General features: G+C 43.7%; 1 protein-coding gene across 2 annotated transcripts in view; it reads left to right on the plus strand.

Annotated features, from left to right (window-relative positions):
* The first annotated feature begins 408 nt into the window (after positions 1-408).
* The window catches only part of NINJ2 (ninjurin 2), a 46,254-nt gene continuing 30,439 nt past the window's right edge, over positions 409-16,223 (plus strand). For both annotated transcript variants that reach the window (XM_068661477.1, XM_068661467.1), the window contains exon 1: positions 409-587. In XM_068661477.1, coding sequence (XP_068517578.1) covers positions 555-587 — 33 coding nt within the window. In that variant the 5' untranslated portion in view covers positions 409-554. The remainder of the gene's footprint in view (positions 588-16,223) is intronic.

Consider the following 16,223-nt stretch of genomic DNA (forward strand, 5'->3'; position numbering starts at 1 on the left):
GGAGAAAAATGAGAAGAAGTGACTACAAACAGAGTGAAGTGGAAACTTCATCTCGGCTGTAACAATATCTTCCTTGCAGCAGCAGCAGCTAGCTGGCACAACTTTCTGGACCTAATCTCTTTACCCGTTAGTTTTTCATCCGTACTCTCTGCTGCGTGCTGGTGAGGGAGGGCGAGCTGGGTATCGCTGCCGTGGCCGCACAGCCCATGCCAGGAACCTCTTGGTACACCGTCCGCATCACCGCGTCCCAGCCCGAGTGAGCTCATGAGGCTCAGCTGGGCTCGGAGGTAGCGCCGACACGTAAGGAGCACAACTGTCATGGAAAGTCTAAGAGGGACGCTTGTTCCACACGCTGCCTGCACAATGAAGAATCAGCGTGCCACCCCCTCTCAGCCCCCAGCTGATGCCAAGGCGGGCGGCCGGCCGCCGGCAGATGAATAGCAGGTCTGTTCCAGCAGCTGCGCGTCCCGGTCCAGCGAGGAGAGAGGCTGCAGGAGCACGGAGTGCCCCGCTCCTTGCGTGGTCCGCCGAGGAAGGGACTTGGGGGCAGCAGGATGGCCTCAGAAGGGGAGAGCATCAACCTGCAAGTGAGTCCATCTCGGGGAAATACCCGGGGGAAGGGGAAGTGGGAGGGAAGATCCCCGCTTTGGGGGAAATATCCATCCCTCCTACCACTTGCTCCTCATTTTTCGCAGCTAATTTCACTTGAAAACGCAGTGCCGCTTTTTTCCTCTGCTGTCCTTTGAAGAAAAGCCAGTGGCAGGATCTCTTCCCCTTTTCTGGCAGGAGTTATTACGAACCTTTTTTCCAAAAGAGTCCAGGAAAGAAGGGGGATATTACTAAGAAGGGCGGCTTTTGGGGGGAATGAGAGGCAACACGGGCAGAAATTAAGAGTTCAGCTCTCAGAAGGAGGCAGCACATACTTTACAAGCTGCAAAAGTCTGTGCTGTTCCTCATCTTACAAAGCCTTTCTCTGTTTGGCAGAAAGTGCTCCTGATCTGGAGAGGAGGAGAAGAAATAAATACAGAAAATGCTGAGGGAGCGCAGAGGCCAGGGTTTCCTATGCAGGGTTTATAGAAAACAAAACTTCTTGATAAAGCTCTTTCAGTTCTCTGTGTTCCTCTTCTGAGTGTTTGTGTTTTTTAAGAAGGGTGTTTCTTGTGCTCAGCATGTGTTTTAGGAAAGGGCAACTGCCCAAGGCTTTGGAAAAAGAAACTGTTAGAGATGAAATGGAATCAAAAGCCCAGATCACAAACACCTGTCAAACATCAGAACTTCAAGCCCAGATTTGCACTTCAGCCAACTCCAGAGAAGGGGAGACCACGAAGCATTGCCTGGGTCACAGCTTCCAGCCCTGGGAAGGTCAGCAGCAGTGTCCAAATTCTGCAGCCGATTTTTGTCTGTAATGGTCTTAACAGCCTGCAGACTTGAAAGTGGGGAAGTCTGTCTCAGTTTTTAACTCTTTGGCCCACATCACAGAGGCCATAATGTAAGATTAGAAACCTTTGGGAATAACTACATTATCCCAGAGCTAGATAAGTGGTCTAGAAAGAAGGACCAAAGATCTCTGATCCTGCAGAAAATAAGGCTCCCATCCCCTAAGATATGAGGTGCAGAGCAGTTTTTTAAGACCTTCTAGCAGTTAAGTTCAGATAAGAGATACCATAGCTGAGGAAAATATACAGGTGGCTTTGACAATTGTTGGAAATGTATTCTGTGTAGCACTCAGAAAGAGAGAGGTTAGGCTTTCCTAGAACTAGGTGAAAAGGGAAAAAATATAGAAATCAGTAACACAGAAACTGGGAAGAGAGGGCACAGGAAAAAAAAAAAAAAAAGGCTAAATAAAAAGCCAAACTAACTCCTTGGATATTAAATATTTCCGCACAATGGAAAATTTCAGGTCTATATTGGATTTTTATCCCAGGTTTTATAGATGAAAAAATCAGCTTTGCAGATTAAAATGCTCATAAACTATGGAAAAATCTGGACTTGAGATTTTCCTGCCATCAGACTTTTCTCTTTCAACCCATTTTGACATTAAATGAGAGCCAAAAGTGATCTGTGGAACCTTCAGCCAAAAGCAGTCTTTACGATACTCAGAAAAGGTTGGTAAGCCCTAAAGGTCAATGTTCCCTTGAGTTATAATATTGAAAAGAGCATACAGATCTGCTTCTAGAGCAGAAAGATACAGAGTGTTTCTATCTACCTCTAAACAGGATGCCAGAAGAAAAATCACGCTACCGAGATTTTCTTAGTGACACCTTGCAGGGATTTCATGAAGCCACCAGAAAGAACAAAACACACACAAATGCACACAGATTCCTGCGTTCTTAGGACCAGAAAATATGCAGGGCTGGAAGGGGAGGGAAAGAGCATGGCACACAGCTGCACAGCTGGGACAGGCAGAGGGTCCTGGCATGACTTGGCTCAAGAAGTGTGGGATGAGGGGATTGATGGAGGGGGGTGGGGAAGAAGTCTTTCAGTAGAAAGTAAATTTAAAAGTCACTGCCTGCAGAGCAGGTGTTTTCCTGGAAGTTTCCAGCTGTGGGTTTACGAGGAGCCGGTGGCAACGTGTGCTGCACACTCTGGGGCGGTGACGTGTGACTCGCTTCTCCTCTGCTCCTGGCTGGAGTGGCAGGAACAGTTACGAATGTTAACTGTGATACGGTACAGAAATAGGGATTTTTATTTATAGGGTCCCAGAGCAGTTGCACCACAACTACAAGCATTTCTTACACAACATTCACATAGCCAGGCTGGAGAGGTAATGAGAGAATAAAAATCATACGAGCCTCTAGCCTAGCACAGCGGAGAGCTAGAAGAGATCAAGATTTAAGACATTTCTAAGGATGACTGATTGGTCACCCACTTTTTTGCTCATCCTAAAAGAGGAGAACAAGAGCTGATTTAGCAAAACTAGAAGTCTTCCTAACATGAGGCACTCCCTTGCCCAGCGTGTCATCAGCCTGTGGAATTTGCCATCTCCTGGAGCAGGTCAGAAAGACAAATATTGGAGCAACATTGAGAAGAGGTCAGGAAAATGTTATGACCAGTAACAATATTTACAGTTATGCAAGTTAAAAATGGTACCTTCAAATCCCATAATCCAATGGCAGGATAAAAATAAAAACCCTTTTCAGCTCCCTACAGGCAATAGCATGGTTGCTGACCAGACTGCAAGTGGTGTCTTGCATTAGAGCATTAGAGAAGATCTTTGCCAACTGACCAGAAGTGAGACCTGGAACAGGTCTTTACCAGCAAGAGGTATTTCCCATTAATCCACTTTCTCCCTCACAACATTTTTCTTGTCCATCGTGTTTCAAAGGAGTCTCTTTTCCAGTTTTGACTTCTAGGAAGACTAACAGAACCTCAAATTGCACAGAGGCTAAAAGGAAACAAGACTGAAAGGAAAAAAGAGCCACAAGGCTGTACAGCATCCTCGCCAGATCTACGCTAGCCAGACAAAGTGCTAAGACAAAGCTTAAATTAAAATCTTTCATTGGAAAGATTAGCTTACCTGTTAAAAGATAAAACTTTAACACAAATTAATTTCAATAATGGATTTTTCTTACCAGACGTTTTTTTTTGTGGCTTCCAAGCAAAAGTTTCACCTTCCCCTATTTAACATCTGCTATTGACAAGAAACTGAGCAGGCAGACCAATAATGTGATGAGATATAACAGAGTATATTCCAAGATAGCTGGGATCAGAAAAACATGTTTGGGAGAGAAACAAAAGAAAAAAACTTACAAAGTCCTATCACCAATTCTTTTTTGCTTCAGGAAACAAAGGCTTACAAATCAAGATAGTAGTACAGCTTTGACAGTCACACTCTGGCTGATTTATCTGCACCTCTTTATGCTATTATTCCCCCTGACTCTCATCCCCTCCCCTTGCACAGAGATTTGCAGGGGGAGTGAGAAAGAGAGAGCCATACAGGGCCATTCTTTTCAGCAGCAAAAGACCCATTAAATCTGTTTAGCTGTGTACCTCAGCTGCTGCAGCTCATGATTTGGCATCTTAACACAACCCTATTTCATTGGTGATTTAAAGCAATATACTAGGCTTTGAATGGGAGCAACTGCGATGACATCCGTTCGACCACTCCCTCCGCAGTGGCAGTAACCAGGGGAAAGTCTGTGGGCAGCTGAAGTCAGTAACACTCACACGTTATTGCTACAGCTTAGGTTTGTCAAAACCCAGGATGAACACTGCAAAATGAGGCAAAGATTAGTGTTGAATCTAAATGGCTCCGGCATTTTATGAGGTTTGCATTTTTATATTTTCTAATTCATGAATGAGTGTTATGTTCTGCATAAATGAGTGTTTAAAGGATGTGCATCGGATGAATGCCATCCACATTCATATTGCAAAAGAGACCGTGTAGTGTATGTTGCTTCTTTCTTTTTATAGTTTCTTACTCCTTGGTTTAAAAAAATTACAATCCTCTGGGATGAGAAACAGAAATAATACATCACCATTTAGGGAATCATTCATACATCAAAAGTAAAAAGAGTAAACAGATAAAATAATCACTCCGGAAAACAGACCCTATGCTAAAATTTTTGGCAGAAGCTCTGGTGAATGCTTTGAATGCTATGTACATCTGCAGAAATAAAGACAGGTTTATAAGCAACTTGCAAGGGAAGTTTTTTGGTTTTTGTTTTTTTTAAATCATTGGATAATTTATTTCCAGTGCTCAGGTTTTGACCAGGTCAGCAGCAGGAAAATTTTAGACATGCAGATAGATTGAGTTAGCTGTAGGCCTAACAGGAGGGACTTTTCTAAAACGCCCACAAAACAAATGGAAAGTCCCACTTACTGCTCTAAATCCCATCTCCCACATCCCACTTTTGGTCTAGGCCTGATGAGGGAATGCAGTGAGTGTGTTAGACTTTTGGTTTTGCATTTTTTTTTCATGGCTTTAGCTTGTGCCTCAAGGCTGTGACGTACTTACAAGTTCTTGGCTTGGGCACTTATTTGCCTGCTTCTGCAGCAACAGCCAGCTTGTGCTTTCTAGTGCTGTAGGACCTTTACCCTCATTTAGCAATTTCCTAGAATGATGGCAATATAACATCACCAGCCAAGCAGTGTCCCTGCCCCAGTGGACTTCAGTAGTGTTGTTTGGGTTCTGGGACAATCTGTGTGATTTGTGTTTGTATAACACCAGTCTGCAGTGAGAGAGAGAGAAACAAAAATCTTTCAGAAAGAAAATCTCAAGTGCTTCTAAAATAATTATTCCTGTAAAATATATCACTGTAGTGTGTGCAATTCAATCATCAAGAGTTTGTGGAACTTACTCACCATGTTTTTAACAAAACTAGTCCAGTTATTACAGCCCCTCTGGCATGATCCCACTCCCCACTGCCAGGGTGCACTCCTCCTCCTGTGCCATTCATTTGACCATGGTAAAGCTGATTCTCAGGGAGCTAAACTCAGAGAAAACTCATCACTCTTGGTCAGGGTTTCTGGTCTGCTGTGCTGAACTGGTTCCTGGCAGGATCAGACAAGGGCTGACACCCAGGAGAGGTAGGTCTGTGTGGCCAGGAGAGCATGGAGAGGTAGCAGGTTCTCTCCTTCCAGCAGAAGCTGCCTTTCACTTCAGATCAATCAGCTGAAGGTCCAAGTCTGGTTGTAGCCAGGAGTAGGAGCAGGGAAGGTCCAAATGGTAGCAGTGATTGTTTTCACTAGTGCACATCACTCAGAATGCAAGATTTCAGATTGCTGCTCAAGACTAAAGCCTTTATAGGGCATGCTGGAGGTTAAGGTGAAGAATCACCAAGCACTAGTCAGTCGACAGGCAGATATGAAATATGCTATCACACTTAGGAGTGAGAATGATCCTGTGCTCTTCTCCCTCAGTTGCAGTGACCTGCAAAGTCTGTGTAGCATTACCCATGCTGATTCCAGAGACTTGTAACTCCGACACTAGCAGACAGACAGCATGATGACAGGACACTGAGAAGAAGGAGACTTTTTCTTAAGCCTGTACTAATGGGTCCTTTGTTCTCCAGCCAGATGTGGCATTTCTCCTCTACCCTGTACATTCCTCCCACCAGCTCTAACTGGTCCAGACTTCCCACGTAGAGAGCACATTCATTTATGCCCTTCCCAAACAAGGGGATTTTCTCATCTTGAGCAGCTGAACCTCACATTGCAGGGTATATGGGGAAAATGAGGCAAGTGGAGTTGGTCAGATCCTTGAAGTTATCCCACAGAAACCAGTGGCTTTACGCACTGGAGGCTGATCCAGCCCTGGCACTCCACCTTGTTGTGGGGTGGCAAAAGGCAAGTACCAATGTCTTAGTGAGAAAGGGAGTCTGATCCCATGCTAGCAAACCATGTCCACAGTGAAATTCCGGGTGTGAAGGTAGAGAAGGGCAAGGGATGTTGATAGGAAGCATATCAAGTAGTGAATTAGCCCGACTGACCACTCAGTAAATCTGGTCTTACTGAAACAATAGGCATACAGAGGCTTCCTATACAAGAGTATGAGGGACTCTTGTTAGAGAGGGTTCTTACACTGGGTTTAGGGCTAGAATAGGAGTCTGATAGCACTGCAGCAGAAAGAAAAGGCAATGATGTGCCATGAGAATAGCAATTTCCTCTGATGTATCTAAAACATTGCCTGCCAGGACTTGGTGAGAACCTGCCAGCAGTTGAACATAGGCCCACAGCAATATTACATGCCAGAGCACCTCTTGGGAGACAGATTCATCTTTGACATGCCTTCTCTGAAGTCACGAGAGGCTCACAGGAAGATACCTAAGTTTTTTATGTCTGTTGTGGCAAGAATTTCAGAGTAACCCAGCTTAAGTGGGCAACCCAGCTTAATTCATATCATAATCCTTGCTAGGGTTGTTGAACACTCATACTGCCTCAGGCCCATACTGAGGTCCCACTGTGCTCTTTGGTGACAGTCCTTGCTCAGAAACGGTTCGGCAGTGGTCAGTGAATAAGAAAACAGGGCACAAAGTAAGGAGACAGAAGAAATATATTACCTGCCTGTACTGCCTGCTGTTGGACAGGGGTACTGCCACTTCCCTGAGGTAGGGGGGGAAAGGACCACGGAGGTCAGTGGTTACAAAAGCATAATACTTATAACAGATTTCTGTGCCTACTCTATAAATATAATACCACTGAAGCAGGGTAGTGGAGAGGGAGCAGGCCTGGGAAGCATGGGTCTTCCGGGGGGGGGCAGGAAGGACATGAAGCAGTTCAGGAAGTGACAAGATGGCGCCTGTGAGTGCCAAAGGCTGAGGGGATGCTCTGAGCTTTGCATGGTGGTGGCCCTGTGCCCTGCCAAGAGAGGCAGTGAGCCATTGCTGCTGCACCCCATTTAGAGGACAAGGTCAGCTGGCAGCTGTACTAAACCAGTCCAGGACAGCCCTTCTGCCACCTCCTGTGCATCAGGACCCCTTCCCCCTCGTCCTGCAACCTTCCCCTCAGCAGCAGTCTTTAACGGCCCCATCTCTTCCCCTTTACCAGTTTTACACACTGAGATACAGACAAGTGTCTCCCACACCTGCACATCACAGATTTGAGGGCACAGGGAGTGGGTTTTCTTTAGTGAGTATTCATGAGCCTGGTTATGGTCATGGTAACATACATTTCTCCTGGCTGGCCAATGTCAAACTCTTCCACTAAGCCATCTTTGAGTGTGGGAGTCCTTTACAATATGAAGCATCTGCTAAACCATGGATAAATTGCGTTTTGTGTCTTTTGTCAAAAAGTTGCCACCTTTGGCTTCATTCCATCCCATGCCTGAGAGCTGAGCCATGCCTCTGCTTCTCTGTTCACCTCCATCTGACAAACAGATACAGTTCCTCCACTCATTTAGCCAGTAAAAAATGAAGCCTTCAGCCCAAGCTACCATTTCTCAGCCCTTTCTGAAAAATACGTATTCATTTGTCATGTCTTTCCTTCTGAGAGCCAGCAACAGGTGATGCTCCATGCATACAATAACCCCCCCACACACACAAAAAAAAGTGCGAACTTCTCTAAGTATGAAAGGACATGTGGGTATTTTCACTGCCATTTCCCCATCCCTGGTTTGTGAGTCAAATGTTTATAAAACTCTCCGAGAGAAGGGAGTACAAGAAAGGAGCTCCAAGAAACTTAACACTACTGTAATCTGGATCGCCCCAGGTATGTAAACACGCAACAGAAACTTCTGAATTGTACACCAGAATGATGGAATAGCCTCAGTGCAGATGCTGCAAGATTCACATCACCAGTTACCATACACCTTGACACACACCTTTGAAGCAGGCAAGTTATAATTCCTTGTCAAATTACATGAATCAGCTGTGTGATTCTATAATTATAGCTGTGAAAACCTTTATACTCAGGATCTTAGAACTTTCTATCCAAAATAACCCTTAGGGAAGAAATTTCTCATGAAGCTTCTTGGGTCAAGGTTCAGCGAGTGCTGGAAATTCTGGGGGAATCCTATCAGCTACTTTAGAGAAATGAGAACAAGAAAATGAGATGTTGTGTTGTTTTGTGGATTGTTTGGGCTCTTTTCTTTTTCTTTAGGTTTTTAATTTTTGTGAATATTTATGCATATTTGCAGGACTCTTCTCTTTGTAGCCACACAAGTCAAAGTAGTATTTTTGGGGAAATGAAAAAATCCCCAAACTCACCACAAACCCCAGTTATGTGAGAAAAATAACTGCCCCAACCATTCTGAAAAGAGTCAAAGGGCAATCAACCATTATTTGTAACCTATGTTTTTCTGAAGGAATGTTTCTGCAGAAATTAAATACACTGAAATAATGCGTACACGAGTCTTTTGTGAGAACCAAGTTCTGTTGTCCTTCATTCTCCAAGCATTTTGTGAATATCAGTGGATTTAATTTCACAGTCCCTACCAGAAGAAAGAAGTGCTTTCCTGCTTATTTTGCAGATGGGTAAGTCAAGGCAGAGGCAGTTAAATGACCACTGATTTATCCAAGAACATACAAACAGAAAACGACAGAAGCAGGAAGGAAAACCAGATCATCTCTGACTGAATACATGAATTGCCATGCAGCAGCGTGGTCTGTGGTTCCATCTGTACTTTTCACTGACTAAAGTCTTAATCTCTACTTTTCCTTTTTTTTTTTTAAAGAAATTGTTAAAAGATTGTTGTATTTAGTCATCAGAGAGCACTCTGTTACTTCACACAATGTAAAGTAAAACATTAATTGAAGAACTGAAGCAAACACAATTCCTACCCTGCTGAATGTAACTTTAACATCAATTGGAAACAAATTTTGTTGACAAGCTTTCAAAAGTACAGGCACACAGCTGCGTTTGCACCTCTTTCTTGGTGGAGCTAGTCATGTTCAACCATGTTGGTGTAGGAAGCAAACCCCAAAGCCAAAGTGAAGCAAGCTAAATTAAATTAAACATAAATTCTGACTCAGAATGATCACACATGCTCTTGATGCCTCTATTCTACTTTAAGTTTGCACCCTTTTTTAGCTGATTCAAGATTAAATGTTCCTCCACATCCCTGTGTGACTTCAGGCTGTGTCTACATATTTTTGCTGACTGGAGCTGAAGCACTGACTGTGGGGAGGTTCATCCTCACCACCACCACCAAAGCAACTGCTCAAATTAATCACTCTATCAAGACTGTCTGGGCTAGGAAACTTCCATTACTGAGTTTCTAAGCTAACCCAGATCATTGTGAAAGAGCTTGTTTAGGGAATGCGCAATTATGTCTTCTTCCAAGGAAGAATTAAGTCCCCTGTCTTCATGAGTCTGGACAGAGACAGAAATGGCAGCTCCTTTAGACAGGCCCTCATCCATCTTATTGCAATGGAATAATTGTTCCCTTTCTTGGATTTTTCTTGGCTGGTCATCTTAGAAAAAGATCTAGTTCTTCTGGGATGATTTGGGAAGATCATAAGATTTACAGTCTGGGTTCTTTCTATCTTAGAAGTAAAGAATAAGGAAAATAGATACAGACAGAAATACAACCCAAACCATTCCTGCATAACACCAGTGCTTGTTTTTCCTTATCTTTAGCCCACGGCAATACCTCAACTGGCAATCCACACTGATCAGAGAGACATCCAGCAAAGAATTAATACACCACAAGAAAATATAATAAGCTGCTGTTTTCCTCTCTTTTAATAGAAACAGATTTGAACTCCATTTTCATCTTCATGTGCTAGATTCTTGGGAGTTGATTCTGGACCAAATCCTTAGCCAGTCCCCATTTCTGGCATGTGGCTGTGAAAAAGTTGCCCAAGGGAGTTGTGTCAAAGGGCTTTTACTTTGCTCTTAATGGCTCCACGTAGGGTCTGAAGGAATCTGAAGTGCTCACGAAATGTGGTTTCCCCTCTGGTGTTTGCTGTTCAGCTTGCTCAGCAGCTCAGTCCTTTAAAACCATTGTGAGTGGATTTAGCACTTGTGAAATAATGCTGGCCTATTCAGATCCAGAGAGGGATGGGCAAAATCCACCAGCACAATAGAAGCCCCTCTTCCCTCCTCCTCAGATGAGAAGTAAGGGTGCAACAGAGTTCAAGGGAGAAAACTACTCATACCCAGGTGCTACACAGATCCTGGGGGAAAGAGATATGGGCCTAACAAAATAAAAACGCTAACACGCGTTCAGAGGAGGTAAAAACCTCATCCTCATAGAAAAACAAACAAACAAACAAAATCCTTACGTATAGAAAGCAAATCATGAAGGAGAGGAAAAAAAAATAGGGATAAGGTGAGTCTTATCCCTGATTAAAGGCCTGTCCCTCCTCCTGCCCTGCAGCCAGGAGAGCAGACCCAGAAGAGGGCTCCAGTGGGGTGTGGTGCTTGGCAGCACAGCAGGAAAAGCTGCAGCTCATCTCGGTTTGAGTTGCATTGGTTGTGCAAGGATATTAATTTTCTTCTTTTGTGCCCGTGATTTAAGAAACGCCAGAATCCCACAAAGCTCACAACATGGCATGATCACGGGAAGAAAGAAGGAAAATCAGCACTCAGAGACCTATTACCTTCCTAGGGACACAGGTAAAAATTCAGCCAAGGCTCAGAGTCCACAAGTGACAGATTATGCCTGCTAGTAAGCAAAATGGGGTGAATAGATAGAGAGGACTGAGAGTCATGGAAGCCTGTCCCCAGAAATCAGAGAAGCTGGAGCCCTCCGCTTCCTCCTGGCCTGAGCTACTAAGTATAGCAAGAGGCATGTTTCAACTCTGAGCCATCTAACACAACTGTTCTGCTGAGAGCTTGGAAAAAAAAAAAAAAAAAGATAACTAATGTCATCTCTGATGTGGACGGCGTGGCAGGCATGCTATAGATCTGTATCTGTATGCAGAGATTTGAACTCAGGACCAGGCTCAGACAGGCAGCTCCAGAGCAGATGGCAACAGTGCTTGGTGGCTACTAATTAGGTTAGCTTTTGGTGAGTGATGTGGAGCTGAGCAGTCCTCTGATTCATTTCCAGCCCCCTCCGTGCTACCTCCAGCCACAAGCCTCCGAGCACAGCTCTGAGTTATTGAGCTGGGTCACTCTCAGGGCAGACACTTTTTGGGCCATGGCGAGATGGCAGTTCTCGAGGAACCCCAGGTGGGGAACAGGCTTGGGACTCGGACACGGGCCAGCGTGGTGGTGGTGGTGAACTCAGGTGTTTACAGCCAGGGTGGGGCAGGGGTTGAGCCCAGTGGGTCCTGTTAAAGCACTTCCTCTTGCCTCACTTGCACAATGTACAAACAGGGACATTATCTCTCCTGTGGGAGCAACTGACTCAGATGCTTGGCCAGCTGCAGGGAAAGGTGTCTCCATAGCTGCCAACAGCAAAGAGTAGTTTAAAAAAAATAAATAAATCCATCACTGTGGCTGCACACGATATCAAAACAGCCCTCTTTTTTTGTGTAATCCAAAAGCATTTTTTTTCTTCCTTTGCTCTCCCCCCTGTTTTTTTCCTATCTAAGAGCCCAATCTGTCTGTTTTTGGTGTGCCTAACATATGTTTTTGGGCACCCCCACATTTTTTTTTTATTTTACATATTATCAAATGACGTATGAAAAGTAAAGTTCAGCCAACTAAACCTCGAGAGAGTTATGCAAGAGCAAGTAGCACTGAGACGTATTTTCAGCTTTACCATGAGCCCTGTACAATTGGCCATGTACGTCCATGGACTTCATACATCTGTTATGAAGCACAGTGTGGGTGCATTGTGCTGCAGATCTGGCTGGAGCAGTTTGAGAGGATGCTGTTTCCCAACGGCATGCTGCTATCCTTCAATCAGAAGACAATGCCTCTAGCCCCATTCTCCTCACCCCCTCTGAGAAATAAGGGGACAGCAACTAGCTGAGTAACTGCTCTGGCTATCTCAGCCGTTTCTACACGCATTCTGTATCACTGCCCAGCACACGATGAGGCGCTTCTTCGTTTGTTATCATCTGCCCAGTGGGCGTAATTGTAAGGCAGATTCAGCAGAAACAAGAGCAACGCTTGTGGGAAGTTTGTCTTAGGACTAGCAAAATAGAGAGACTAAGAGAAGGCTGTGATTTACTGATCACAATCTCTGTATGGGAGGATCTGTGTCTTTTGAAGGGCTGCTTGTCCTCCTGGTGCGTTGTGAAGGGCAGGTAGGCCTCTGTGAATCCTCCTGGTTGCATTATAGATAATATCCCGTGGGCCCAAAACTGTGGGAATATTGTATCTGTTACCAAGCAGCTCTGGGTCTGCCTTTTGCCCAAGGCACCTGTATTACACACACAGTCAACGCTAACATGTTGATACCTGCGAGCAGAGGGAAATTCACATTCTGTGCTTAAATGCCGCAGGAGCTGAGGTGTTAGGATGTATGAAATTAAGGTAGGGAGGGCAGGGAAGGAGAGGAAAGGCTTCGCAACTACAGGCAATGTAATAGGCGTAGCTGAATGAAGGCCTTCAAGATAGAAGAAGTATCCTTTGAGGCAGCCTTTCTGCAGAAGGTAGGTTATGAGGTAAAGCCTTTTCAAAAGGCCCAATGAAAACAAGAATATTTGGTGCCAGGGTCAAGAACCGAGAAGAACAATTGTAATGATTTCCCTAAATATTTATCTTCCTGTCAGGTAAATATAAATTAAGAGTCCCTGGTCATGATAATCATATTAAAAGATGGAGAGGAGTTTCTTCTGCCCATCTTCTCTGGTCATCTCATCATCAGCATCAAACAGGGTATCAGGATGCTCAGACAAGACATAAACTGTGAATAAGCATAAAGGGGCAAACATGCATTTATTTTCAGTTTTGCAGAGAAACTGACCGTAAGAGTGCACAGAAAGGCACCACACAACATCTTCACATAAAGCTGATCTGCTGCAGTGACAGTGAGCTCTGCTGCAGGAGGCAGTAACCAGAAAAGGAGTGTGATCAAAAGAGTGCGATCAAAATTGAACAAACTTTGTGTTGGGTGTGTGTAAATGTCAAAGCACACAACTAAAACTGGGAGCCAGTATGAGCTGCTTCCCTGAGCCCATATCAATTAACAACAACTGCAACAACCATGGGACTCCAAAACACAAGCACCCAGTGCCTAGTCCATCTTATACGGTTCTTTCTTTTTTCCTACTTCTCCCTAATTCTCCTCAACTCTTTGATCCCTCCTCATTCAAGAGTCCATTTGGGCACAGCTTTATGGCTGTGCTCTCATGAGAACCCATCTGCAGTACAAAATGCAGACTGAGTGAACCCAAATGAAGTCCGGGGCATTTGTTCCATATCAGCGGTTCCCACTTATTTTGTCCCTCAGCCATCTTGAAGTGAGAAACGACAGGATAAACACCAGAAGCAGTAACAAAAGAATCATAAGAAACTTGCAGTTCATACAAAGTTTTGTTTCCCACTCTAGGGACCTTTGAGGGTGTTTTGTGGTCGAATGAGAGTGCTTTTCAGAATACAACTATATTTGCAGAATTTGGGCATTAAATTGTCAGAGAAAGGGTTATTCTGCTTTAATCTCCTCCCATTCCTATTCTGGCCCAGAGGCTTTTGCTTCCCCAACATAGTCTCCTAGGAAGCCCTCATTTGCTACACCCCTTCCCAAAGGTCTCTCAAAGCAACATCCACCCAGGAGATCTCTGAAAAACACAATTGTCACTAAGGGGATTTGGGCCTCTCTTTAATTTCTGCTATGCTGTACTTTAGCTCCTCATTATAAAGTTAGCTCTTTAAGGTTCTTTGTCTCTGCAGGGTTGAAAGTTGCTGACTGAATGTCTGGGTCCAATTTTCCACCATTTTTCCTTTAACTGGACATTCACAGCTAAGCAAAATATTTGTATAATGCTATAAGATCCTTCACACTAAACCATATTTTACATTTTGAACCTGTTTTGCAAGGAGTTCATTTAAAAAAAAAAAAAAAAAGCACAAATAAATAAGTCACCAGAAGAAAACGCTAGCCTAATCTTTTAGTATAGAGCCTGAACTGTGTTTTTTTTTTTGTTTTGTTTTTGTTTTGTTTTGTTTTTTTTTTTTTGCCTTTTTTTTCTCTCTTTTCATAGATAGAAGAGGACTGACATTTTTCTAATCTGAGAATTTAATTCCCAGGGACAGTGCATGAGAAAACAGCAGTAATATACAGAACACCCAGGAACAGTTGTTGAAAGATTCTCAGGGTGTTACTTCTGGCAGGACATCAGGTTCCAATAAAAAACACTGAAAACACTAGACTAACAACAGCAATAATAATAATAATATTCTACCACAGATGAAGTGTATTTTATCTGAGGGTCACAAAAGGCTTCTGGAAACAGCAAATGAGCTCCTTCAGGAGGGGTAAATGAAATTAATGCTCTGTGGATGTTTTCATAGGTTCACTTCTGCAGAAGACAGGCTATTTTGTGCAAAGTGTTAGAGGGTGCAGAAAGAAAAGAGTTAACATGTATAGGCAAGCGTGAAGCATTCTTTGTAGTGAACTTGCATAGACATAGTAACCTATTTTTTAATGTTTTCAGTAAATCAACTGCTGACATTCCACACACACAACCTGAGCACCTGTCCACAAACCAGGTAACCAAGGGTTACACTGTGCAAATACACAAAGTACTGGGTGAATTCATGCACATCTATTTGACTCTAATGTGAAACTCTATATGTTATGCTTGCAATTCCTGCTTGGCACCTTTTGTATGTTTTCTGGGACCAGTTTGAGACTTAAAAATATAAAAATATGCACACAAAAGTATGTGAAAAGTTAGGGACTAGAAGTAAAAGTTCAGCATAGATCACTTGCAAACTGCTAGAAGCTTTGGACCCAAACCCACACTTTGCAGCATTAGGCTACCTCTTCTAGGGAACCTTTCCATGGTGCAGCTACTTTTCGCAAAATAAAAGATGCTGCTTCACTCCGGGCTACTGGTGAATCTCAGCCTGCACTTCATATATGATACTGTGAAGATGCTGCTGGTGTTGTTATACTGGCAAAACTCCCAGTGGAAGAACAGCTTTTACCAACTAAAGGAGTTGTTCATCAGTTTCCACAAAGAGAAGACATCGTGACATAAGCAGTCCAGAAAATACATTGCATCAACAACAGCTTTTATAGCTTAACTTGATTGCTTATGACTTTTTAGCACAAACACACAATCAAATATTGCTGCACTGACCTTACCTAGGTGACCGTAAAAGAAAAGGGTATATTGAGATTATTGGCACCTTTCCTCAGGGTCTCTCAGTGCATATTTTCCATCAAGATTACTTCTCGCTCTTTGTAGTCATTTTCATGGTCACCATTGCCCTTATTTCCCAGCCCAGTAGTCTCACCAGACAGCAAAACCTGTTGAGAAGTCACTGGCTGTGCCCCTAACACACAGAAACACAAAAGTTGTAGTCACTGTTTACACGAAGGAAATTATGTGAAACAAGTCATGCTTCCTCTATGTCATCAGGTTAACAACAATAGCAATGAAGGTTTTGTTATGACACCCCCAGTCCAAGGTAATGACTAACAGACAGAAAGTTTGCATATCGGGATGATCTAACAGCCTGCTGCTCCCCAAAAGGGGAGGTCCTGCTCTTTTCTTCAGCCTAGGACCCCTTGCTCCCTCCTTACCTCCTGCTCCCAGACACATCTCTCCTTGCTTTTGTGTGGCATTTGATAGACCTTTCCATCAAACTATTCAGCTTATTAAAGTTGGAGGAAGTGGTATTTTTGTTTTGTTAAATTAGCTTGGCTTAATGAGCTAAGTTGTCTCAGAAGAGCGTCTTATGAAAGCCAGAGTGTAGGAGAGCAGAAGACCCATAGC

This window comes from Anas acuta, chromosome 1 (assembly GCF_963932015.1).
Source record: "Anas acuta chromosome 1, bAnaAcu1.1, whole genome shotgun sequence".
Lineage (NCBI taxonomy): Eukaryota > Metazoa > Chordata > Aves > Anseriformes > Anatidae > Anas > Anas acuta.